This window comes from Pelodiscus sinensis, chromosome 7 (genome assembly GCF_052426305.1).
Source record: "Pelodiscus sinensis isolate ZL-2025 chromosome 7, ASM5242630v1, whole genome shotgun sequence".
NCBI lineage: Eukaryota > Metazoa > Chordata > Testudines > Trionychidae > Pelodiscus > Pelodiscus sinensis.
The window spans coordinates 57,723,304-57,751,133 of record NC_143058.1 but is presented as its reverse complement, the minus strand read 5'-3'; the positions used below and the strand labels follow the sequence as shown (position 1 = coordinate 57,751,133).

General features: G+C 46.8%; 1 protein-coding gene across 6 annotated transcripts in view; it reads right to left on the bottom strand.

The window, feature by feature from the left end:
* Positions 1-27,830, bottom strand: part of ICA1L (islet cell autoantigen 1 like) — an 87,677-nt gene that overhangs the window by 20,607 nt on the left and 39,240 nt on the right. For 5 of the 6 annotated variants that reach the window (XM_075933841.2, XM_075933842.2, XM_075933843.2 and 2 more), the window contains 4 exons: positions 18,123-18,221; positions 16,536-16,612; positions 15,623-15,672; positions 5,957-6,214 (listed from right to left, as the gene is read on the bottom strand). In XM_075933841.2, coding sequence (XP_075789956.2) covers positions 5,957-6,214; positions 15,623-15,672; positions 16,536-16,612; positions 18,123-18,221 — 484 coding nt within the window. Of the gene's footprint in view, positions 1-1,152; positions 1,615-5,956; positions 6,215-15,622; positions 15,673-16,535; positions 16,613-18,122; positions 18,222-27,830 lie in introns of all 6 variants that reach the window. The other variant, XR_012905258.2, reaches the window with a different exon arrangement.

Below are 27,830 nucleotides of genomic sequence, written 5' to 3'. Positions count from 1 at the left end.
CTGGCGCAGCTGCAGCCATGTCCCTGCAAGCATTGGGAAGCTCTGTCCCTGCAGCTTCCATTGGTCAGGAATTGTGGCTAATGGAAGCTGTGGGGGTGATGTCTGCAGGTGATCATGGAGCAGAATGGAGCCACTTGTCACCCACACCAAACAGGAGCTGTCCCAGGTATGTGCCCAATCCTTTGCTGTAGGCTCGAGAACTCTCCACCAACTTGACTCCCTCTTAGACTCCACACCCCAACACTGAGCCCCCTCCTTCACCCTAACTCCTGCCCAGACCCCACACTGTAACCCCAGACTCCTACCGAGTCCACTCCCGCACTGCAACCCTCTCAGCCCCACAGATTGTCACAGATCATCCATGTGCAGAATTAATTTTGTTATGTGCACCAATATGGGAGGTGATGTGTTGTATTTCATCTCCATATTGGTAGACATAACAAAATTCATTCTGCACATAGATATAAAAAATTAGAGGGAACACTGGTCTTGTATCCATGACCAAATTTTCAAAATGATTGGCCAGAATTGGATGACTGAGATGTGGAAGGCTGGTCTGGAATTAGCCTCTGTCCATTCTGCTTCTGTTTGCAGCTCTGGGAGTAGGGCTGCTGAGGTTGGGAGTAGAACATTGCCTAGAACTTTGGTTATAAAATTTTTCCAGATTTTATTTTCTGTTGCCAGGGATGTAGCTGCAGAGAGTTCTGAAGGTGACTCAGGAGTCCTTAAGTCCCTCCACAAATAGCTTTTCGCCCTTGAAGGGCAAATCCTCAACCATGGCCTGAACTTCTCTCAGGAACCTGGATAGGTAGAGCCAGAACTACAGTGCATGACAATCAAGGTTGTGATGGAAACTGTTGCTGTACTGGCCAAGTCAAGAGAAGCCTAGAGGCCTGTTCTGGCAATGACTGAGCCCTCAAAGATGTGTTCAATAAACGATGACATTTTTGTGAAGAGGCTGTGTGTGTGTACTTCACGAGTCGTGCAAAGTAATTTGCAATGTGGAATTGGAGGATGGTGAAGGAATAAAAATAGGTTGAGCCTCTTCCTGTCTTTGTTGTAGGGCAGGGGAGGGGAACTACTGTCCCAAGGGCTACATGTGCTTCATCAGGGTTAGCTGCTGGTGGGCTGCAAGATAGTGAAGTTACTCACCTTAGTGATATAGCTGTCGTTTTTCAAGATGGTGTCCCTGTGGATTCTCCACTGTTGGTGCTGGGCTTGCCCTGGCGCCACAGATGGAGAATTTTCCAGAAGTAGTAGTTGGCCGGACTGCGCATGCGCCGCTAGTCACGGTGTTCGCACTCTTTTCTCTGTGCGCCGTCCTGCCCCCGCCAGTTCCTCGAGGCCGCCTCGAAGTCTGAAAAAGAAAGCAGAAAACGGACTCCGAAGCGGGGAGGAATGCGGGCAGTGGAGCACCCGTGGGGGACACCATCTCGAAGAATGACAGTTATCTCACCAAGGTGAGTAACTTCACTTTCTTCTTCGAGGATGTCCCCCCGAGTGCTCCACTGTTGGTGACTGAGTAGCAGTAGTCACCACAATGGAAGGAGGGATCCGGAGTCCCTATTTATTCGCCGTGGAGAGAACCGCAGTCGTCAGAGCCCCATCAGACGCCTGAAATAGAGAACAGTGTCTAGCAAAGGTCTGGTGAGAAGCCCAGGTGACTGCCCTACATATGTCCTGCAAGGGAACCCCTTTTAAAAATGTGGTGGACTCTGCAATGGCTCTAGTAGAATGAGCACGAGATGGAATGGGAAGTGGAATATGCTTCTTAAAGGCGATCAAGAGGAACTGGCGGGGGCCGGACTGCGCACAGAGAAAAGAGCGCGAATGCCGTGACTAGCGGCGCATGCGCGGTCTGGCCGACTACTACTTCTGGAAAATTCTCCATCTGTGGCGCCGGGGCAAGCCCAGCACCAACAGTGGAGCACCCGCGGGGACATCCTCGAAGAAGAACGTTTGTTTACTAAGTGTCCACAGGCACAGAGCCCTGCAGCTCTCAGTTGATATGGTTCAACATTCCAGGCCAATGGGAGCTGTGGGAAGTGGTGGCCTGTCCTGACAGTTCCCCATCCCTGTTATAGGGGGTAGACCTAGACTGTTATTATTCCCCCCTCTGATTTACCATCTCCTTGACGAGTGAGTTGGGGGTAGGATGAGTAAAAAGAAATTCAGTCCCTTTGGCCAAGATATAATAATTTTTGCCTGAGCATTTGCAGGCATCTGCCATATAGTCTTAGTGGGATCCCTTATGGCTACATTAATTGGCAATACTATTTTAGCCAATGGGGATGAAGGCAGAATGTCTGTGTACTTATGTTGGGTTGCAAGGAGCTGCTAAGAGTGTCCACAACCCTTTTTAAAAGGTCCTGAAAAGATATGAAGAATCTGATGAATTGGCATGATGGTATCATCAGGAGAGGAGGAGAAGACATGCATTGGGGTAAGTTGGAGACTCCTAGTCCTGGTCCAAGGGTACCAGTATGGCTGGTTAATTGGAGGGACCATAGGGGGTAATAGCCAGGAGTGCTGTGAACATGCACAGATGTCCACTGGCTGATAGTGAGACCAGATTTAGGAGAGGAGTGTCGAGGTATATGCAGGCCTGGTTTGGTCTCCTCCACCTCATCGCTGGAGAATGGTGGTGCCAATGGGCTGGGGACAATGGCATGGCTCTTTGCCAACCAAAATGAGATGCCATTGATACTGAACAGGGGAGTGATGGGCACAGAAAAGAGAACCAGGTCCACAGGTCTAGTGAAGAGTTGTGGTACCAAGAAGATTGGCTCTGGGGATGGCAGTCATTATTAGTGCATGCTGTCGATGCCGAGATTTTGCAAGGCTGTGAAGTTGCAGGAGATGGCACTACTTCACCAGTAGGTGCTAAGACAAACTTTGACACTGTTGGTGTCAAGCTGGGGGGCTTGGTTTTTGCTCTCGCACCACCATGAGAACCTGCCTGTGAGAGAGTGTCTCTTCCGGATGTGCAGATGTGCCCAGTGCTTTAAAGTCTGAGATTTTTGGTACCATCAGTACTGAAGTAGATTTCATGCCTAGAAACCATTTTAATTTACACGTGTCTTGGTGTGGCAAGGATTGTGTTAGGATTGAAAGTTTTATTCTTTTTTATATTTGTATTTTAGGTTTAGTAATGTAAGGCAACATATAATCATATTTAAGATTGTAGTAAGTCAAAATCTTTAGTAAAGTATACATCGCCTATATTTCCTTGTTCTAAAGTATTAGTAAGTAAAGAGGCAGGATCTAATATTGTGTCTATGTTAATGAAGATTATAACAATGTTAAAGGCTGAGCCTTAATTGCTTGATTTATGACACTTCTTTGTCTTACCAATACAGATGCTGATGTGCCGCATAGCCTTGAAAGTCTTTGTAACGTTGCTTATGTGTGTGAAAGGGGTATGAATGTGTCGAGATAAGGTGCAAAGTTATTTCTCAGAACCAGATGGCCAAGGAAGGAGGGGAGCAAGCATGGGTGAAGACGAGACAACCTGGCTACAGAGAAGCCATCTATAACCATTGATGCGTACCCCGACTCAAGATGATTGGATATTGGGAGATTGATGAGCCTTGAAGCAAGCGGGCACTCCCGAAGGACAACTGATTATAGGATGAGCCTTGGAAAATGTTTTGGGAACACTGACATCAAAAAGATAATGTTCCGGTCACAGAATGACACAGCGGAATACATTGATTTAAACAGAGAAAAGGATTATAAAAGCAGGGTGCTTTGCTATGGAACTTTGGGTTCGTCTTGCCAGCACCAAATCCAGAGGAGCATCGGATCCATCAACCGACAAAGGCCCTGATCCCCTGTGTTCAATCTAGCTGGCCACTAGATTGATACAGAATCTGGACTGTATGCATGATGTTTTGTGTGTGTGTGTGTGATTGCAAAGCATAGCCAACTATTGTATTCTCAATTAATGCAGCATACTGCCTTTTCCCCTATAAAAGATCTCATGTGCTTTGTTTAAACATAACAATCGGGCCGGAAGTTTGATGTCCTTTCTGGGGACCAGGGTCCTTAGCTACAATGTGGAAGTGGAGCCCTTGTATTAGCAGATGTAGATGACTACCATGCTGGAGACATTGTGGATTCTAGGTCTGAGAGAAGTTGCAGGGATTTCTCCATCATGAATAAATTGAGTTAGAGATCATGAGCTTTTAATATCCTGACCATAAGCTTTTTATAATGGAGAAACACTTGAGGGATGAGCAAAGGATGCATTGAGCATGTCTATCTGAAACTAGTATGGTTAACCTGCAGGAGAGGCAGCATTTAAATCTAGGCAAACATGGCATAGCTCAGCGCCATCCTGGTGGATTGAAGAGGACCAACGGGATGGCCCATTGTAAACACCTGGCAGCAAAAAGATCCACTGGTGGCTGAGAGATAATGAAAATCATTTTTTTTAAAGTGAGGGAGATAAAAAGAAACTGTCCCCTGTAGGGAAAAAGTAAAGAAAAGGTAATAAAAATTGGAAGGTAATAATAATTGGAAAGTTGAGGTGTTGATGTCACTCCCACTGGGAGTCAGTTGGCTGTGCACATGGGGTAGCCCCTCATTGCCACATGAGGTGGCCTCTGTACATGCGTGGCCAACAAGAGCACTGCCACAAATCTCCAAGTGGAAGCACAAGGGGCTAAAACACGTAAGGTGGCGCACCCACAGGGACACTCCTTGAAGAAGCTCTTGTATATACGTGACAAAAATTCAGAACCTAATTGTGCAAGTCTTACTCACATAAAAAAATCTATGTCCAAGATATACCTATCTCATAGAATTGGAAGGGACTTTGAGAGGTCATTGAGTCCAGTCCCCTGCCCTCATGGCAGAACCAAGTACCATCCCTGACAGATTTGCCCCAGATCCCTAAAAGGCTCCCTCAAGGACTGAACTCATAACAAGGCAAATGCTCAAACCACTGAGCTATCCCTCTCCCCGCCCAGGCTCTGTCCCTGTGAGTCCTGGCCTTGAGTTTGGTGCAGTGAAGATAATCTTGATGTGAATGATGTTCTCTCAGACATCTGAAATATTGTGAATGTCCGTCGGAAATAGGCATTGCCTCTCTGCAGCGCTTAAAGCCTGGAGAGCCAGGCATAGTGAAAAAGGTGTTTTGAAAGACTTAGTAACAATTAATGAACTAACTACACAACCAGAACTAACTAAGAAACTATGAAAACTACTTCAGAAATGTCGAAGAAAGCAGAGAACTATGGAGCTCTGTCTCAGGCCAAGGGCAGTTGAGAAGGATCTAGAGAACTAGGGTAATGCGTGCTTGGATGCATGCCAATTGGCACCATGCATGCACAGCCCACGCAAGGACTGCTTCAGAATCTCTGATCCAGGCGCTGGGGGGGGCACCAAGACCAAGCATGGAATATCCATGGGGACCTCTTCAAGAAGAAATGGTGGCTGCTGATTGAGTGCCAGGCTCTGCACACAACAGTAAACCTGGCAATACCATACCATGTCATCCTTGCTGCTGCTGGTGCCAGTTCTGCTTTCAGCGCTGTGCTTTTGGCCAGCAGCTGCCACTCTTCAAATATCTGGCTCTGAAGTCAGCAGCAGCATAAAAATAAGCGTAGCAGTACTACAACATCCCCTACAATAACCTAATTACAACATCATGACATTTCAGATTTAAATAGCTGAAATTACATTTTTTTTAAATTCTATGACCATGACATTAACCAAAATGGACTGTGAATTTGGTAGGGCCCTCATAATAATTTACAGATTTCCTGGCTGAATTAGTTAATATTCTAAGCTTCTTCAAAGTAGTGCTTGCCCAACCTCTACTGACATATCCTAATACCTTTGCACCCAATTTCTCTACAGAAGTTTTGCCATCATTGTTAAATGGAAGCAGCATCTGGCCTTTTGGACAAAGATAAAAAAGGTCTGTAGTATGACTATTTCATATGCTTACTCCTGTAGCTTCCAGCAGCATGAAGGCCAAGGTCAAGAATCTGTGAAGGTAGGAATCCAGAAGAACTAGGCAGAGGTTCTGACTCTATAGGAGTATTCTGAAAAATGCGATTGGTATGAGGACTCCCAGACACATTTTGACATTCCTGTGTGATCTGTCCAGCACTTGAAGAACAGGGACTCAATACGTTATCCAGGAATGACAGCTGTTTCTCAAAATCTTCTCCCTCCAAAGAATCTACCAGCAAATTGCTTGAACCTTAAAGAGAAAAGAAAACAAGTTGGAAGAGTATTTTTTAGAAGATAATAGCACAGACTATGGTCTTTATGATTACAAAATTCCTGCTAATTTTTTTATTCTGCTCTGTTAAAGCGATGTACCCATAAATTCATTCTGACTTATATTTCTGTTACTGAAAGCAGGATTTGGCCCAAAATATGAATTCATACCGACTAGAAGACAACATAATGCATTGTGTACCTCATTCAGGACTCAGTCCTGTGTAGTTTTACTAAAGCTAGTGGGTCCCACCAGCTCTGCTCATGTAGGTCAGATTGCAGAATTAAACACTAATTTTGTAGGAAATTGATTTGTAATCACAAGATGCAACTATAGCTTTTTTTTAAGACCATTTTTCATGTGGACCATCTTGAAAGTTCATGCAAATCCTAAACATTTAGTAATAAAAATAATATGGTTATTTTAGAATGTAAGTTTATAGTAAACATGAGCAAACACATCACCATACAGTCATTGCAATAGCATAATTTCCTTGAAGTATGAGATTTGCACACCAAGATATTTTCACCATCAATTTGAAGTGTACATATGCTTCTCTTCACAATCTATTTTAATGACTGAATACAGAATGAACTGAAGAAGAGTTCTGTGTATGCTCAAAAGCTTGTTTCTTTCATCAGTATCAGGTCTAATAAACAATATTACCTCACCTACCTTGCGTGATACTCTACGATTCAAATATGACTACATATATAATTATCATCACTATTATATAACTGCAACAAATCTTGTACAAATTATGTCATGTAAGGTGTCAATGTAAAAGTTATGATTTGCTATGTATAATGATCCTGTTTATATGAACGTATCATTTTTGTATCTGAAGTTATAAATATTGGCTCCAGAATTGTATCTCAAATATACAATTCCTGGGTAATACCCACAAGGTAAAATATTGTAGCCAGACATTTTTGTGCTGATGACCTATGAAAGGCAATTGATTCTCACATTTGGAAGAAACTTGTCCCAGCAATGTGGAAGGAGCACCCTTGCCCGGATGGAGACATAGTTGATTTCTATGTATTCTAAGCCCTGTAATGTTGATTTTTGTGCACTGGAGGTCCAAATACTCAAATAGATCCAGTGTGGTATGGGTGATTCATTGGACTTTGGCAAAGGAACAGGCTGTGAAGATACAATTGTCTAGGTAAAGACAAACCATGATGCCCTTGGTCCATTGCTACCAAGACAACCTTAGAGAATACAAGAGGGGCTCACAAGAGCCCAGAAAGGGAGTGGTCTGTACTGGTAGTGGTCTTGGCCTAATATCTCAGTTTTAAACCTTAAATATCATCTGTGACTTGGTATGATCAAAATGTGAAAACTTGCATGTGGAAGGCTGAGGGCAAAAAAATCTGTTTTCCTTTTCTGATATTACAATAATTATTCCTAATGTGACCATCATGCACTTCTGAGCCTGGACAAACTTGTTGAGTGTTCTGAGATCTGGTGTGGGCCTCCAACCTCCCTTTTTTCAATATTAGGAAATAATGAGAGCAAAAGCCTTTGTCTCTTAGATGTGGGGACTGGCTTTATGGTTCCTGTGCTGAGACGGCAGTAAAGACAGTAAAAGAGGAGGCTCTCATGAGAAAGGTCCCTGAAGAGAGATGGAGAGGTGAAATGGAATACCCATCTCAAATGATCTCCAGAATCCATTTGTTGGAGATTATCCATTCCCAGGTGCTGCGGAAAGGGGTGCGATGGCATCCAAAAGGATGGGTGAGGTTTTTTAGCATCAGGTGGTGTTGAGGAGGGTCTTCTATGGGCTTCTTAACCAACCTATCAGAACTAACTTTTTGAAGTGGAAAGTTGAGAGGAAGTAGGTTGATATCCTTGTGGGGAAAATGGACTTCTTCCTTGGAGCTTCATATGACCTTTTAGATGAATATTGCAATGAGCTGTGGGAACAAATCATTGTTTTGCCTATGTCAGTTTTTTTAAAGCTGTTTAGTTCAAAAATGTGTTTTCAAGCCTTTTGCATGAAAAAGTACACAAATTTGGCCAAACTATGAGCCATTGAAAATGTATTTGCATATGCTCAGTAGAAACTTGTTAGAATTTGGCCACTAAATGTTCAGAAGATTCCAGTGGACTGAATATCTTCTAGCCCAGCACGATGAGTCTGAGCAGGACTATCCCTGAAATTGCTATTGTAGCACTGTGCACAGGAACTGAAAGCAGGATGATCGTCTCATTCCTCACCAGACAATGTGGAGGAGGAAGCTGCTGAGTTGATTGCAGAAAGGACAAAAGCTGGACTTAGAAACCTAAATGGAGGAACTGGGACAGGGAACTGAGGGGGAAGCTAGAACTCGGGAGTTAAGGAGACTGTAAACTAGTATGGGCTGGAGAGTAGAGAAAGACTAGAGAAGGTGACGAGGAAACGGGCCGCCATTGTGGGAGGGAGAAGGAAGGCAAGGGGAACTTGGAGCCTAAGATTGAACAAGCAGTTGGGGAGACTGGGACTATGAGTCTGGGGTGGGGGAAGACAGAGGATGGCTAGACAAAGAGACTGGAACTGGAATGAGGAGTCAGGGAAGAGACAGGAATGAAACAAGCTGAGGCTGGAGGTGATGAGTCAGAAGTCAGGCTTGGGAGGATTAAGCAGAAGAATTTGTGATCACTAGACATACTGCCCTTCAAACCTGGAATGGTTGGGGAATAAAACCAAAAATTCTAAAATGTCAACATTCTTCTGCTTTTTAGAAAATACCGGTGAAATGCCCTGTCAAAGTTTGTGTCTCATTCTCCTTGGTGACTGGCTCACATAAAGGATGACCATCTACTACCGGTATTGGTTAGCTCAAGCAGCAAAGGTCTCTGCTATGGATCAAAAGGTTTCAATCCTGCAAATGATGCCTTTGGGTGTTGTTATGATTGCATATGATGAAATATGAAATTGTTACTCACCTTGTGAGTTCTTCTGTTCTTCGAGATGTGTGTCCCCGTGGGTGCTCCACTGAAGGTGTCAGGCTCATCCCGGTGCCGCAAACCGGAGAGTGTTTGCCAGCAGTAGCCCCCTCTGGAGGACCGCGCATGCGCAGAAGTGCCTCGTGCCATTCGCGCTCTTTTCTGCGTTGAGCGGTCCAACGCGCCAGTTCCTCCTAACCGGAACATCTGTAAGATACAAACATAAGAGTTCCGAAGCAGGGAGGAGGATGAGTCGTGGAGCACCCACGGGGACACACATCTCGAAGAACAGATGTTACTGCACAAGGTAACAATTTCTTCTTCTTCGAGTGATGTCCCCGTAGGTGCTCCTCTGAAGGTGAGTAGGAAGCAGTAGCCCAATCAGAGACGCCGTGCTTCGGAATTATCTGTGCCAGAAGAGAGAACTGCTTGAGCGACTGCTATGACTGTAGCCCTAAAGCGATCCAGGGCATAATGCCTCGCGAAAGTAAACGAAGATGACCAAGTAGCCGCATGGCATATGTCTCGCAGGGGAACGTTCTTCAGGAATGCCATGGAAGTGGACATGCTCCTGGTCGAGTGTGCTTTTGGTCTACAGGGCAGGTGTCTGCCGCGGATGGTGTAACAGCGAGTGATGCAATTCACAATATGTGAGGAGATGTGCTGTGAGGAGATCTGTTGGCCTTTAGAGCGGGTTGCCAGGGATAGTAGTAGGCGTGAGGACTTTCGAAAAGAGCGCGTTCTGTCCAAGTAGAATGCAAGCGCTCTCCTGATGTCTAGTGTGTGCAAGCGTGCCTCCTCGGGGTTAGCGTGTGGTTTCGGAAAGAAAATGGGAAAAACCATGGGCTCGTTGACGTGGAATGATGAATTGACTTTTGGCAAGAAGGCTGGGTGACAGCATAATATAACCCCCTGTTGGGTGAATAACGTATACGGAGGATCGGCGGAAAGTGCTGCGAGTTCAGAAACGCGGCGGGCCGACGTGATCGCCAGGAGAAAGGCGACCTTAGTGGTGAGAGTCCGCATGTCACAAGTTGCCAGCGGTTCAAATGGTGGCCGAGTAAGAGTGTCCAATACCAAGGTAAGGTCACAGGGCTCAGGAGTGGGCCTGTATGGTGGGTAAAGGTTGGTAAATCCTTTCATGAACCTCTTTGAGAATGGATGTGCAAAGACAGAAGATCCATCTACGGGAGAATGGAAGGCTGAGATTGCAGCCAAATGAACCTTAAGTGACGTAATCGCCAAGCTCTGTGAACGTAAGCAGAGCAAATAGTCCTGGATGGATTGTATAGGTGCCCTTCGAGGGTCCGTGTCCTGTGAGTGGCACCACGTCTGGAAGCGTCGCCACTTGTAGAGGTAAGATCTCCTGGTGGATTGGCACCTGCTTTGTATGAGGACTTCTCTGACTGCTTGGAGCCAGTCAGGCTGTTAGGTGCAGCCGGTTGACACTGGGGTGGAGAAGGGTGCCATGCTGCTGGGAGAGGAGGTTGGTCCGCTGCAGAAGTTGGAGAGGCTGAGACATCGACATGTGCATAAGTTGCGGCAGCCAAGTCTGACGGGGCCAAAAGGGAGCCACCAGGATTACTGTTGCTGCATCCGCCAGTATCTTCTCTATCACCTGAGGAATGAGGGGAATTGGGGGAAAGGCGTATAGAAGACAGTACTTCCCCCAATGAAGCAGAAAGGCATCTCCTATAGATCCGCTGCCTATGCCAGCTCTCGAGCAGTAAGAACGGCATTTCTTGTTGTCTCAAGTGGCAAAAAGGTCCACTTGCGGGTGGCCCCATAGTTGGAAGAGGCCACGGACTACCTCGTTGAGGAGCTCCCATTCGTGTTGGGAGTGGAAAGATCTGCTCAGTGTATCCGCGATGGTATTGCTCTTGCCCGGGAGGTAAGCAGCTTTGAGTGTGACGCCGTGGCAAATTGCCCATTTCCAAAGGCGTATTGATTCTGCACATAGGGTTCTGGATCTGGCTCCACCCTGGCGATTGATATAGTATACGGTGCAGATGTTGTCCGTAAGGATCTGTACTGAGGCACTTTGGATGTGATGAACAAAGTGACGGCATGCATTGAAGACTGTTCTGAGCTCCAGAAAGTTTATGTGGAGTAGGGCTTCTTGGTGAGACCATAGACCTTGGACCTGATGTTGTAGCATTTGAGCGCCCCAGCCCATGAGGGATGCGTCGGTGGTAATTTGTAGAGATGGAGCTCGAGCGCGGAATGAGACACCCACAAGCACCTTGGTCGGATCGAGCCACCACGTCAGTGAATCTTTGACGCGAGCAGGTATGGATGTCAACTTGTGTATAGCGGTGATGCCGGGACTGTGTACCATCTGGAGCCAGTGCTGCAGACACCGCATGTGGAGACGCGAATGTGCAATGATGTACGTTGTAGAAGCCATGTGGCCTAATAACTTCAGGCACGTGAGGAACGAGACCACCGGAGCGGTGCGCAGGACATTTACTAGGTCTCGGATGGCGTGGGCCCTGTCCATGGGTAAGTACGCCCTGGGGGTTACAGAGTCTATCCTGGCCCCAATGAACTCGATGGATTGGGACAGAATCAGAGATGATTTTGGTAGGTTGATTACCAGTCCTAGAGCTTCGAAGATGTCTCTCGCGACGGTAACTGCGGTTTCGATCTGTTGCATAGAAGGGGCCCTGAGTAGACAATCGTCGAGATAGGGGAAGATGGTGATGCCAGTGCATCGGAGGTATGCGGCTACAACTGCTAGGGTCTTTGAGAATACCCTGGGAGCCGCAGAAAGACCGAAAGGAAGTACAGCATAGTGGTAGTGGTCGGTGCCTAGGGTAAAACGTAGAAATCTCCTGTGTACCGGATGGACGGAGATATGAAAGTACGCGTCTTGGAGATCGAGGGACACGAATCAATCCCCCTGATGTAGTGATGGTATGATGGAACCCAAAGTAACCATTTTGAATTTTTGCTTCCGCAGGTAGCGGTTGAGGCCACGAAGGTCTAGAACTGGTCTCCAGCCGCCGGACTTCTTTCTCGTGAGAAAGTACCGGGAGTAGAAGCCTTTGCCTCTGAAGTCGGAAGGAACCTCCTCCACTGCCCCAGTAGTAATTAGGCACGTGACCTCCTGGCGCAGTAGAAGGTCGTGAGAGGGGTCCCTGAAAAGGGACGGGGATGGCGAACCAACGGTGGTAGTAGGGCCTCAGGCAATACTGGAATAACTTGGTTACCTGCGGATAGGGTTCCAACAGGGGTATGGCGCGCAGTACCTCGACAAGGGCGTCAAACCTGCTGTCAAGGTTATTGTTGATTGTGCGCCTTATTGGATTGTTGGCACCGTCGCTGAGGGAACTGCCTCTGCCTGTGTTGCTCGTATGGTCTAAAGCGTTGAGCAGTATAGGAGGAGGAAGGCCTCTGCCTGTTGTAGGGCCAAGCTCTCTTGCGCCTGAAAGGCGGAGTATACATGCCAAGGGTTCTCAACGTAGTTCGGGAATCCTTTCCCGAATGGAACACTTGATCGGTGTTCTACGCGAACAACGAGGCACACTCAAAGGGGAGGTCCTCCACCTTGGGTTGTAGGTCTTTGGGCACGGATGCCAGGTGTAGCCAAGAGGCGCGTCGCATGATGATAGACGTCGCCATAGTGCGGGAAGCAGAATCAACAATATCAAAAGAGATCTGGAGCGCGGTGTGGGCCGCTGTGTAACCCTCCTGCATGATAGATCTTAGTACCTCTCTCTTGGACTCCGGTAAATGATGTATGAGACGAGCCAACTTAGAGTAGTTGTCGAAATTGTGGTTAGCGAGCTGGGTGGAGTAGTTGGCCATTCTCAGGATAGCCGTAGCAGACTAATAGACCTTCCTGCCGAAGAGGTCCAGACTCTTCACTTCCTTGTCCACTGCCGAATTTCTAGATTGTGTAGACTTTGCCTTTTATTGGGCAGCCTCAACAACGATGGAGTTGGGGGTGGGATGGGTGAAAAGAAATTCCGCATCCTTTGCATCAATAAAGTATTTCCTATCCGTGCGCTTGTTTGTAGGAGGCGCGGATGCTGGCGTCTGCCAGATGTCGTTGGAGATTTCAAGGACTGCCACATCGAAAGGAAGGGCCAGCTTTGACTTGATGGATTGTTGAAGATTCCTAAGGAGCGCGTGCTGCTTCTGGGGTGCTTCCGAAGTATGCAGATTCTGGGAATAGGCGACCCTTTTAAAAAGCTCATGAAATTGTTTATAATCATCCACCAGAGAGGGCTCATTGTTAAAAACCGCATCATCTGGGGAGGAGGAGGAGAGGTCCGTCGGGGAACCTGTAGGTTGCTGGTCTGTCACTGGGGATTGAGGGGCGCCTCCATGTGAAGCGTCACCGGTGGGCATTGGAGGGCACTGCACCAGTGGATGGAGTCTTGGGTTTCTGGCTGTGATGAATATGATTGACGCTCTTGCAGAGACAAGGGTTGAGAGAGCCTTGTGGGAGAGAGTGAGCGGTCACGATAGTACGAGGTGTCTCGCCGATGGTGATAATCGTGGTGCGAGTAGACAGCTGAACATGAGGTAGCGCTCCTGCGATGGTGATCATACACGTGGGAGGGTGATCGTGGAGATCGTGAGCGACAGGAATAGTGAGATGGAGACCTCGAATAGTATGAGTAGCGGTAGCGTGGTGAGAAGGACCGTCTCGAGGATCGCCGGTAGTCCCGAGAGGGAGAATGACTGCAGTAATGTCGTCCCTTGTGACGAGGTGAGAGAGATGGCTCAGGAGAGAAGACTGCTCTGCCCGGGCTGGAGGAAGGTGTACGGACGTGGTGTGTTTTCCTCTGTGCCTTAGTTGGAATATTCTTAGGTGGAGGAGCCATTGAGACTGGGCTGCCCTGGACCAATATGACGGAGACAGAGTCGGATACATCCCCTAAAAGGTGTGGCAACCTTGGCACCGAGGTTGGGGATGGCGGTGCCGTATCCTCTCCTGATGCACCAATTTGTTGGGCCACGGGAGCTGGCTCCGCAGAGGTTGGTGCGACAGAGCTGTGCTGGTGTTCGCTCTGGCGTGGGGGTTGCTCCCCGCGCTTTGAATGAGGCCGGGCTGGTCTCGGCGCCGATTGCTTTCTCAGCGTTGGGTTGGATTGGCGCGCCTCCTGATCTCTCGGCACCGGCTCGTCCCGATGGCGCCGGGTTGGATATTGGTGCCGTTTTAGCTGATGGCGTGGTGCCGGCCGTCAGTGCCGACTCCCCCCTCGCTGGCAGGTATTTCGACGGTGCCAGTCGAGGTCCCAGTGCCGCGGGCGGCGCCGTGGTGGTAAGCGGTGCCACGTGGAGGCTCGGTGCCATAGATGACAGTGCCGACTCCGGGTGCGCTGCCAGTGCCGGTGGTACAGAGAGCGTGAAACTAGGCGCCGATGTACTGCGGGCTTTAAGTGCCTTATCTGCTCCCTGTCTGGGAGGGAAGCCCGATGAGCTCCGTGCTTCTCCTGCACTTACGCTCCTAGAGGAAGCGAAGCTTTTTCCGTCCCGAGACTAACGTGGGACTGAAGCCTCCCGTTGCTCAGTTGACGGGGGTTGGAGCGCCTTATTGAAAAGCAACATCTTCAGGCGCATTTCTCTGTCATGCCTAGCCCAAGCGGTCAGCTTAGAGCAGTGACCGCATTTTTGAGGGATGTGGCCTTCTCCCAGACAGCAGATGTAGCGGGAGTGGCCGTCCGAGGCAGGCATAGGCCGTCCGAGGCAGGCGCACTACTTGAAGCCTGGAGATCCGGGCATAATGGCGGCACTAGAGGGGCCGGTCGGTAGAGGCCTAGGAATGACGGCCGTTAATTCTAACTTTAACTGTTGTAACTCTTAACTCTCTTTTTTTTTTTTAACAACTAACTAACAACTAGAGAAAACTAATAATACAGGGAAGGGGCTAACTGGGAATAGAACTAATAATAATGATAATCTCAATTCTCCTCAGAAAAGGAGGAGCGTGTTCTAACTCCGTCTGCGGCCGTGGACGGTTAGGAGGAACTGGCGCGTCGGACCGCTCAACGCAGAAAAGAGCGCGAACGGCGCGAGGCACTTCTGCGCCTGCGCGGTCCTTCAGAGGGGGCTACTGCTGGCAAAAACTCTCCAGTTTGCGGCGCCGGGACGAGCCCGACACCTTCAGTGGAGCACCCACGGGGACATCACTTGAAGAAGAACTGTTTTTTCAGTTGCTTTTTTATAAATCTATGGAGCATAGTCCACCATAGGTACTGAATGAGATTTCAGTCCTGTGGATATAATAGTATCATAATGCACCAGGACATTGAATTAAGGTTATATGGGAATATAGTTTGTATGTGTGTGTTAAAAATATAGCATGTAAGGTCAGGACTAAAATACAGATTAGCATGTAGCAAGCTAATGTTTTTATAGCAATGTGTTTAGAGAGGCTTCGTTACTTGTCATTCAATCAAATTACCTGAAATCCAAAATATACAGATATATTTAACATCTTACCTGCTTCTCTTTCCAAACTGATAGACGTTTCCTCATCCAACAAAATTAACCTGATTCCAAAACAAAGAGAATTGATCAGAGCACTAAGAAGCAAGATGTGCTGAAAATGTTAGTGGCTCAATGCTAGAGAGAGAATTAAGGCCTCTCTCTCATTTTAATTTTCATTTAGGTAACTGCAAGAATTTCAGTCAAGTAGTTTTGGATTAACACTGGTAAAAGTAAGAGGAAAATCTGGCAACTTGTCTCAAAATTAACAGCACTAAAGTGAAATCTTGAAATGGTTGAACTCTCAATAAGTGATCAGCACTTCTATAAACTAGCCAAGGGTATGTCTATACTACCACCCTAGTTTGAACTAGGGTGGTAATGTAGGCAACCAGAGTTGCAAATGAAGCCCAGGATTTGAATTTCCCGGGCTTCATTTGCATATAGCCGGGCGCCGCCATTTTTAAATGTCCGCTAGTGTGGACTCTGTGCCGCGCAGCTACACGCGGCATGGACTAGGTAGTTCAGACTAGGCTTCCTAGTCCGAACTACCGTTACTCCTCGTTTAGGAATAGGAATGGAGTCCACACTAGCGGACATTTAAAAATATTTTAACATATATACGCTAATAAACAAATTATCATAAAAGACAGTCTTATATGGCTAAGAGCGCTGACTTCAAACAATGATTTAGATGAGATAATGTTTTTGATAGAGGGAAAAAACAGAAAAAAAAATCAAGAAAATGCCAAAATGGAAAAAAATGAAAAAGATTTTAAAATGCAAGATGGAGAATAAAGTAAGTTTATATAATATTATTTATGAATCCTAGGAAGCAGAGACCCTCCTGTAATGCATACAGCAAACATGTTCAAAATGTGTGTTTTTAATTTTTTTACAATCTCACACCATTTTTCTTCCTGCTTACTTATCAACGTTGGCACTGATGGTGTCTTTCTCTGTCTTCTCCTTATGTGCTTCAGTGGGGTTGTTCAGGGAGGGCTCCTGTGGTTGTTGAGATGTGGAGAAAATATAATTTAAAAGCAGGAACAGATGATATCTACAAATTCACCTCTCCCATCTAATGATTTGAACACAGTAATCTCTTATAGCAGTAACTTTTTTCTCAGTTACCTGCTTGTAACAACCATTTTTTGTAATTAAGAAATGTTGATTACACTTTATAAATGGGTGTAGCCATGGGTAGGCCTCTGTGGGTTGTGGCCCACTCACTTATTATGCAGGTCTCCTCCTACCCCGGCGCATGTCCTGTTCACCCTGCTGGTGCCCTTGCTGGAGAGCATGGTTGGGCTGTGGGAACTTGCCCATCCACCCAGGGCTTCTGCCAAGGTCCAGGATCAGGATGTGAGGCTTGCTCCACTCTGCCTGTCTAGTGCTCCAGCTGCAGAGCCAGGTCAGGGATTTGCCATGCTCCTCCTGCTCAGCGCTCTTGCTGGGGAGTGGGATCAGGCATAAGAGCTTGCAAGCCCCCAATCGTCATCTGAAGCACCAGAGTGGGGCAAGCCCCGGTGTGCCCAGACCCAGCTTCCTGGCAGAAGTGATGAGTGGGCAGAGCACGGCAAACCCCACAGCCTGCCCCTCTCTTCACTGCTGGAGCTGGGCAAGCCCCCGCAGTCCAACCCTGCTGTCCAGCATGAGTGCTGTAGCTGGGCAAATCCCAGTGCCTTGACCCTGTTCCCTGGTAAGAGTGCCAGGCAGAGCAGTGCAAGCCCCTGACTCTTATCCCCAGCTAGAGTGCTGGACAGAGGGGCTGTGCAAGTGGCGGTTCACTTTTCTTCAGCCTCCCTGCATTTTTCCAGGGCCTCTGGCCAGAGCATCTACCGGCCCCTTGAAAGATGGAGGGGAAGAGAGGTGGCCCCAATGGCTGCTACCCCCTGTCCTTGTGTAATTGCCCGCACACCTTAAATTAGGGCCCAGCCAAGTTTCCCAGTCTGCCTTCGATACTGATTTTATAATATTGCAACTGTACACACTGCGTTTACATGGATGCACTAAAGTTTTGGTCATATTGTATATAAAGATTCCATTTATAAATGATTTATATAGAGATTAATATATGTTATAGACATGCCACAGACATGAGTAGTATACATTGTGGTTATAAGCATGTCATTGGAGTTAAGTTATGGATAGCAATAAGCTAATAACTCTGTAATACTCTAATAATTGACATTTATAAATAATAAATCTAACATTTATTAAAATCACTTATTTATTAATCCCTTATATATTTTATACATCGAACCTTAACCAGAGGATTTTTTGGTTGTGTTATGCTTTTTACATAGAAAGCAGATAAATGTACAACTTATCCATTTGACTTGCAAACTTGCAGAATGAGCATGGGGAATGGACTTGTTTGTGCCAGATTTGTCAGTAGTTTAATTCTAGAGAAATAAATTACAATTATTATATAATTTGAAATTTACTTCTCTGGATTTTTTTTTAATTTCCGGGAACCATATATCTAACAGAAATAAAATGAAAACTTCACCTTAAGTGCAAGAGAGAGATATGGGTGGACATCTATGAATTCCTCATGGATTTGGAACATCAATCCTGCTGTCTTCTTGCAGAAGTGCAAAAAGGTAATCTGAGAGGGACAAATTCCAAGCAGCTATTACACAGATTTACTTCTTACAGCTATTTATATTGTATTTCCCTGTCTCTTTTGACATAATCAATTTGTTCTTCCCAATCCCAACTATTCCATTTTAGTAACATATTATATGTAAAGGATGTTTTGAGAAAGAAACGTGTAACTCTTGCATGTTTCACAGATGAAAGAATTGCTGCTAAAACTTCCAGGTATTGAGGTGGAGTGAACAGGACAGAGAGAGAAAATAGAAAAGTTCACTAGGTTGAAATAGAATCTTCTGTTGAGAGAGAGATTGAAATGGAGGATTTTTCTCTGTACAAGGTATTTTTTGGAATGATTTTGCAAAACTTCTGTCATTATTTTTATTTCAACAAGGATGAAAATATATATAAAGATGGACATACTGCTCTTACAAGAAGCCCTAAAATGTGCAAGATTCTCCATTTTGAGGGTTCCTGCCAGAAGCATGCTTACTTATAAAACTCTCAAGTGCCAGCATATATGCAGTGAGCAGCAACCTAGGGATGGACAGGAGAGACTTGAGACTCACTGATTTATCAGTCTGTGGAATTAGGAAGAGTGTAGCAATGAAAAGGATTGATATTGGACAGGAGAGGATTTATCCAAACCAGGAAAAAATTGTTTGGGTTCAGTTCATTTCAGGTATTGGGTTTGTTGTTATAGCTTGAATTGGTTCTCTTGTCCACAGGCCATTGTATTTTATCTGGAAGGCTTTATGAGCTATTTCCTTAATGAATGATGTGCAAAGCCTTTTGGGTGTACTTCAGGTAAGCTGGTCGTGGCCCACTGCTGGTTCGTGGACCACCTGGCTGCGGTGACTCTGGGGGCCACAGCTGGGATATACCACCCAGAGCCTCCCCTTCTGCTGTAGCTGTTTGGAGAGGTATGTCCTGCCCTGCCTCTCAGCAAACCAGCACCGGGCAGGGGTGGGGTGTCTCCCGAGCCAGAGAAGAGTGCTTTGTTGCGCAGCAGGAGGGCTGCACAGAGCCCAGAACAGCAGCCTTAGAGCAGCTGTGACCTGAGCAGCAGCACTAATCTGGTAGTTGGAGGCAGCACAGGACTATGTGTGTGGGGGGGGGGGGTAGGGCAGGCACTGAGGGCTCCAGGAGTGGGGCTAGTGCTGGGGGGGCTCTAGCAGTAGGGAGCTCTAAGGAGCAGGGGGCTGACACTGGGGGGCACTGGGGCATTCAGACTCGGGAGCTGGCACTAGGGGGACTCTGAGGTGGGGCTATAAGTGGGGGGGTCTGGGTACAGCGCTGGTATGGGGGCCTCTGGTGCTAATATTGGGGACTGGCACTGGAGAGGCTCTGAGGGGGTTTTGGAAACCAAAGGCTGGCACTATGGGGTCTGATGATGGGGGGCTGGCACTGAGGCATTTGGTATAGGGGACTGGCACGGGGGTGAACTGTTGGTGGGAGGCTAGCACTAGGGGGGTTGTTGGGTGCAGGGGACTATCAGGACAGTGGCTGGCACTGGGGGGTAGTGGAAGGTTGGGAGGCTCCAGGAGTTAGGGCTGGCCTTGGGGTACTCTGGGGGCCAGAGCTTTTGGCAGACCAGTAACATTTTATTTGCATATTGACATCTGTTGGGAGACCACTATGGCAATACACAGACAATCCAGGAAGCTTTTGGAGAATGTTGGGGATAACTTCTTGGTACAAATGCTGAAGGATACAACTGGGGCCAGGCGCAGCTTGACCTGCTGCTCACAAACAGGGAGGAACTTATAGGGGAAGTAGAGGTGGGTGACAACCTGGGAAGCAGTGATCATGAGATGGTAGATTTCAGGATCTTGACCAAAGGAAGAAAAGAGAGTAGTAAAATACACACCTTGGACTTCAGAAAAGCAAACTTCGACTCCCTCAGAGACCTGATGAGCAGAATCTCCTGGGATGCTAACATGAAAGGGATAGGATCCTAGGAGAGCTGGCAATATTTTAAAGAAGCCTTACTGAAGGCACAGAAAGAAACCATTCCAATGCGTAGCAAGAGAAGCAAATATGGTAGGAGACCAGATTGGCTTACTGGGGAAATCCTTGGTGAACTTAAGCACAAAAAGGGAGCTTACAAAAAGTGGAAACTTGGACAGATGACTAGGGAGGGATATAAATGTACAGCTTGAGAATGAAGGGAAGTTATCAGGAAGGCGAAAGCGCAATTGGAATTGCGACTCGCAAGGGATGTGAAGGATAACAAGAAAGGTTTCTACAGGCACGTTTAGCAAGAAGAGGGTGATCAGAGAGGGTGTGGGGCCCCCACTGGATGAGGGCGGTAATCTAGTGACAGATGATGTGGGGAAAGCTGAAGTACTTAATGCCTTCTTTGCCTCTGTCTTCACGGACAAGGTCAGCTCCCAGACTAATGAGCTAAGTGACACAATATGGGACGAAGGTGGACAGCCTTTGGTGAGGAAAGAACAGGTTAGAAACTATTTAGAAAAGCTAAAGGTACATAAATCTATGGGTCCGGACTGGCACTGAGGGAGTTGACAATGTCATTGAGGAGCCTTTGGCCATTATCTTTGAAAAGTCATGGAGATCGGGAGAGATCCCAGATAATTAGAGGATTGGGCCACAAGAAATCTAATATCAGAGGGGTAGCCGTGTTAGTCTGAATCTGCAAAAGCGACGAGGAGTCCTGTGGCACCTTATAGACTAACTGAAGTGTAGGAGCATAAGCTTTCGTGGGCAAAGACCCACTTCGTCAGATGCATGTAGTGGAAATTTCCAGAGGCAGGAATAAATATGCAGGCCAGGATCAGGCTGGAGATGACGAGGTGGATCCAATCAAGGAGGATGAGGCCCACTTCTAGCAGCTGATCTGGAGGTGTGAATTCCAAGAGAGCAGAAGCTGCTTTTGTAGTTAGTAAGCCATTCACAGTCTTTGTTTAATCCAGAGTTAATTGTGTCAAACTTAAAGATGAACTGTAGCTCAGCAGTTTCTCTTTGAAGTCTGGTCCTGAAGTTTTTTTGCTGCAGGATGGCAACTTTTAGATCTGCAATTGTGTGTCCAGGAAGATTGAAGTGTTCCCCTACAGGGTTTTGTATGTTGCCATTCCTAATATCAGATTTGTGTCCATTGATTCTTTTACGTAGGGACTGTCCTGTTTGGCCGATGTATATAGCAGTGGGGCATTGTTGGCACATGATGGCATATATTACGTTGGTGGATGTGCAGGAGAATGTACCAGTGACAGTATGGCTGATCTGGTTAGGTCCTGTGATGGTGTTGCTGGTGTATATATGTGGGCAGAATTGGCACCGAGGTTTGTTGCAGGGATTGGTTCCTGAGTTCGAGTTATTATGGTGCAGTGTGTAGTTGCTGGTGAGAATATGCTTCAGGTTGGCGGGTTGTCTGTGGGCAAGGACCGGCCTACCTCCCAAGGCCTGTGAAAGCGAGGGATCATTGTCCAGGATGGGTTGAAGATCACTAATGATGCGTTGGAGAGGTTTTAGCTGGGGACTGTAGGTGATGGCCAGTGGTGTTCTGTTGGTTTCTTTCTTGGGCTTGTCCCGTAGCAGGAGGCTTCTGGGTACACGTCTGGCTCTGTCAATCTGTCTCCTCACTTCCTTGTGTGGGTATCGCAGTTTACAGAATGCTTGTTGAAGATCTTGTAGGTGTAGGTCTCTGTCTGAGGGGTTGGAGCATATGCGGTTGTACCTCAGTGCTTGGCTGTCAACAATGGATCGTATGGTGTGTCCGGGATGGAAACTGGAAGCATGCAGGTAAGTATAGCGGTCGGTAGGTTTTCGGTATAGGGTGGTATTGATATGACCGTCACTTATTTGTATCGTGGTGTCCAGGAAATGGACCTCCCGTGTAGATTGGTCCATGCTGAGGCTGATGGTGGAGTGGAAGCTGTTGAAATCATGGTGAAATTCTTCCAGAGTCTCCTTCCCATGGGTCCAGATGATGAAGATGTCATCGATGTAGCATAGGTAGAGAAGGGGTGTAAGTGGACGAGAGCTGAGGAAGCGTTGTTCCAGGTCAGCCATAAAAATGTTGGCGTATTGTGGGGCCATGCGGGTGCCCATAGCAGTGCCACTGGTCTGGAGGTATATGTTGTCACCAAATCTGAAATAGTTGTGTGTGAGGATAAATTCACAGAGTTCAACCACCAGTTGTGCTGTGGCATCATCAGGAATACTGTTCCTAACAGCTTGTACTCCATCTGCATGTGGGATTCCTGGACAGTATTCCTGTGGAGTCCACGGAGGTCACTGTCCTAGGATGTGGGACTGTTGACCAGCCACTTATGGAGGAGGCAGTGGTGCAGGGTGAGAACTGGCAGCTGGTTACTTCCGGCAGCAGGCAGTGTTCCACCCCTGCTCCTAACCCTCCCACTGTGTTGTTACATAACCGTTACACTTTACTTTCAGCAGGAGACAAGGAGTCACCCCCCACAGTGGAGGAGACCAGGCCTTGCACCACCAAGGTTGAGCAGTCTCCTGCCACCACTGCGAGGAGGAAACGTAGGGTAGTGGTGGTTGGAGACTCTCTTCTGAGGGGAACGGAGGCACCCATCTGTCACCCTGACAGCTTATCTCGAGAGGTATGCTGTCTGCCAGGGGCCCGTATCCGAGATGTTACGGAGGCATTGTCGAGGATTATCCGGCCCTCTGACTACTACCCCATGCTACTCATCCACGTGGGCACAAATGATACTGCCAGGTGTGACACTGAGCGGGTCAAGTGTGACTACAGGGCTTTGGGAGTACGGGTGAAGGAGTTTGGAGCGCAGGTGGTATTCTCTTCTACCCTTCCTGTCAAAGATAGGGGCCCGGGCAGAGAGAGGTGCATCCTGGAGGTGAATGCCTGGCTGCGACGATGGTGTCGCCAGGAGGGATTCGGCTTCCTTGATCACGGGGTGATCTTCCAGGAAGGACTGCTTGGTGGAGATGGAGTTCACCTTTCCAGGAGCGGGAAGGCCTTGTTTGGACACAGACTGGCTAACCTTGTGAGGAGGGCTTTAAACTAGGTTTGTTGGGGGCAGGTGAGCAAAGCCCACAGGTAAGTGCTGCATGTGCGGGACTGGGAGATGGGTTGGAAATGGGGGGGACTACGGCCTATAATGGCAAGGAGAAAGGAGGGTCAGGGTCAGGGCACAACAGGGAGGCAAGATCAAATCAGTATCTTAGATGCCTATATACAAATGCGAGAAGTATGGGTAATAAGCAGGAAGAACTGGAATTGCTAACCAATAAATACAACTATGATATCATTGGTATTACAGAAACCTGGTGGGATGGGACGCATGATTGGAATGTTGGTATGGAAGGGTACGGCTTGCTCAGGAAGGACAGACAGGGAAAAAAGGGAGGAGGGGTTGCCTTGTATATTAAAAATGTACACACTTGGACTGAAGTGGAGATGAATGTAGGAGATAGCTGTGTAGAGAGTCTCTGGGTTAAGCTAAAAGGGGTAAAAAACGAGGGTGATATCATGCTAGGAGTCTACTACAGGCCACCTAGCCAGGTGGAAGAGGTGGATGAGGCCTTTTTTAAACAATTAACAAAACTATCCAAAGCCCAAGATTTGGTGGTGATGGGGGACTTCAACTATCCAGACATATGTTGGGAAACTAACACAGCGAGGCACAGGCTATCCAATAAGTTTCTGGACTGCATTGGAGACAACTTTCTGTTTCAGAAGGTTGAAAAAGCTACGAGAGGAGAAGCTGTTCTGGATTTGGTTTTAACAAATAGGGAGGAACTAGTTGAGAACTTGAAAGTGGAAGACAGTATAGGGGACAGTGATCACGAAATAATAGAGTTCATGATCTTAAGGAAAGGTAGAAGGGAGACCAGCACAATTGAGGTAATGGATTTCAGGAAGGCAGATTTTGATAAGCTCAGAGAACTTGTAGGTAAGGTCCCATGGGAAGCAAGACTGAAGGGAAAAACAACTGAGGAGAGTTGGAAGTATTTCAAAGGGACGTTGTTAAGGGCCCAAAAGCAAACAATTCCGCTGTGTAGGAAAGATAGAAAATATGGCAAAAGACCAGCTTGGCTTAACAAGGAGATCTTGCACGATCTCAAAATAAAAAAGGAGTCATATAAAAAATGGAAACTAGGACAACTAACAAAGGATGAATATACGCAAGCAACACGGGAATGCAGGGGCAAGATTAGAAAGGCAAAGGCACAAAATGAGATCAAACTAGCTACAGGCATAAAGGGAAACAAGAAGACCTTTTATAAATACATTAAAAGCAAGAGGAAGACCAAGGACAGGGTAGGCCCACTGCTTAGTGAGGAGGGAGAAGCAGTAACAGGGAACTTGGAAATGGCGGAGATGCTCAATGACTTCTTTGTTTCGGTCTTCACCGAGAAGTCTGGAGGTGTGCCTAACGTAGTGAATACAAGCAGAGAGAGGGTAAGTTTAGAAGATAGGATACACAAAGAACAAGTTAAAAATCACTTAGGAAAGTTAGATGTCAGCAAGTCACCAGGTCCTGATGAAATGCATCCCAGGATACTCAAGGAGCTGATAGAGGAGGTATCTGAGCCTTTAGCTATGATCTTTGAAAAATCATGGAAGACAGGGGAGATTCCAGAAGACTGGAAAAGGGCAAATATTGTGCCCATCTATAAAAAGGGGAATAAGAACAACCCAGGAAACTACAGACCGGTCAGTTTAACGTCTGTCCCAGGGAAGATAATGGAGCAGGTAATTAAGGAAATCATATGCAAACACTTGGAAGGTAATAAAGTGATAGGGAATAGCCAGCATGGGTTTGTGAAGAACAAGTCATGCCAAACTAATCTGATAGCTTTCTTTGATAGGATAACTAGCCTTGTGGATAAGGGAGAAGCGGTGGATGTCATATACCTAGACTTTAGTAAGGCATTTGATACGGTCTCGCATGATATTCTTATTGATAAACTAGGCAAATATAACTTAGATAGGGCCACGATAAGGTGGGTGCATAATTGGCTGGATAACCGTAGTCAGAGAGTTGTTGTTAACGGTTCTAAATCCTGCTGGAAAGGGATAACAAGTGGAGTTCCTCAAGGGTCTGTTTTGGGACCCGTACTGTTCAATATCTTCATCAATGATGTAGATATTGGGATAGAGAGTACGCTTATTAAGTTTGCAGATGATACCAAACTGGGTGGGGTTGCAACTTCTTTGGAGGATAGGGACATAATTCAAAATGACCTTAGCAAGTTAGAGAAATGGTCAGAGGTAAACAGGATGAGGTTTAATAAAGAGAAATGCAAAGTGCTCCACTTAGGAAGGAACAATCAGTTCCATACATACAAGATGGGAAGCGACTGTCTAGGAAGGAGCATGGCGGAAAGGGATCTAGGTGTCATAGTGGACCACAAGTTGAATATGAGTCAACAGTGTGATGCTGTTGCAAAAAAAGCAAATATGATTCTAGGTTGTATCAACAGGTGTGTTGTAAGCAAAACTCGTGAAGTCATTCTGCCGCTCTACTCTGCACTAGTTAGGCCTCAGCTGGAGTACTGTGTCCAGTTCTGGGCACCACATTTCAAGAAAGATGTGGAGAAATTGGAAAGGGTACAGAGAAGAGCGACAAGAATGATTAAAGGTTTAGAGAACATGACCTATGAAGCCAGGCTTCATGAACTGGGCTTGTTTAGTTTGGAAAAAAGAAGATTAAGGGGGGACATGATAGCGGTTTTCAAATATCTAAAAGGGTGTCACAAGGAGGAAGGCGAAAATTTGTTCCTCTTGGTTTCTGAGGACAGGACAAGGAGTAATGGGCTTAAAGTGCAGCAGGGGAGGTTTAGATTGGACATTAGGAAAAAATTCCTAACTGTCAGGGTGGTCAAATATTGGAATAAATTGCCAAGGGAGGTGGTGGAATCTCCCTCTCTGGAGATATTTAAGAACAGGTTAGATAGACATCTGTCAGGGATGGTGTAGACGGAGCTTGATCCTGCCTTGAGGGCAGGGGGCTGGACTCGATGACCTCTCGAGGTCCCTTCCAGTCCTATTATTCTATGATTCTATGATTCTATGTTTGTGTAGAGAGCCTCTACATCCATGGTGGCTAGGATGGTGTTTTCTGGAAGATCACCTATGCATTGTAGTTTTCTCAGGAAATCCGTAGTGTCACAAAGGTAACTGGGAGTGCTGTAAACTGCAATACCCACACGAGGAAGTGAGGAGACAGATTGACAGAGCCAGACGTGTACCCAGAAGCCTCCTGCTACGGGACAAGCCCAAGAAAGAAACCAACAGAACACCACTGGCCATCACCTACAGTCCCCAGCTAAAACCTCTCCAACGCATCATTAGTGATCTTCAACCCATCCTGGACAATGATCCCTCGCTTTCACAGGCCTTGGGAGGTAGGCCGGTCCTTGCCCACAGACAACCCGCCAACCTGAAGCATATTCTCACCAGCAACTACACACCGCACCATAATAACTCGAACTCAGGAACCAATCCCTGCAACAAACCTCGGTGCCAACTCTGCCCACATATATACACCAGCAACACCATCACAGGACCTAACCAGATCAGCCATACTGTCACTGGTACATTCTCCTGCACATCCACCAACGTAATATATGCCATCATGTGCCAACAATGCCCCACTGCTATATACATCGGCCAAACAGGACAGTCCCTACGTAAAAGAATCAATGGACACAAATCCGATATTAGGAATGGCAACATACAAAAACCTGTAGGGGAACACTTCAATCTTCCTGGACACACAATTGCAGATCTAAAAGTAGCCATCCTGCAGCAAAAAAACTTCAGGACCAGACTTCAAAGAGAAACTGCTGAGCTACAGTTCATCTTTAAGTTTGACACAATTAACTCTGGATTAAACAAAGACTGTGAATGGCTTGCTAATTACAAAAGCAGCTTCTGCTCTCTTGGAATTCACACCTCCAGATCAGCTGCTAGAAGTGGGCCTCATCCTCCTTGATTGGATCCACCTCGTCAACTCCAGCCTGATCCTGGCCTGCATATTTATTCCTGCCTCTGGAAATTTCCACTACATGCATCTGACGAAGTGGGTCTTTGCCCACGAAAGCTTATGCTCCTACACTTCAGTTAGTCTATAAGGTGCCACAGGACTCCTCGTCGCTTTTGAAGAAATCTAATGAGGTTCAACAAGGACAAGTGCAGAGTCCTGCACTTGGGATGGAAGAATCCCAAGTACTGTTACAGGCTGGGGACTGAATGGCTAACTAGCAGTTCTACAGAAAAGGACCTGGGGATTACAGTGGATGAGAAGCTGGATATGGGTCAACAGTGTGCCCTTGTAGCCTAGAAGGCTAATGGCATATTAGGTTGCATTAAGAGGAACATTCCCAGTAGATCCAGAGATGTGATTATTCCCCTTTATTCAGCTCTAGTGAGGCAACATCTGGGCTGTGTCTAGGCTGCACCCCTTTTGCGGAAAAGGGATGCAGATTAGACACAGCACAATTGCAAATGAAGCGGGGATTTAAATCTTCCCCGCTTCATTTGCATAAACATGGCTGCCGCTTTTTTCCGGCTCAGGGCTTTGCCGGCAAAAAGCGCCAGTCTAGACGGGGATCTTTCGGAAAATAAAGCCTTGTCCGAAAGATCCCTTATTCCTCTTAAAAT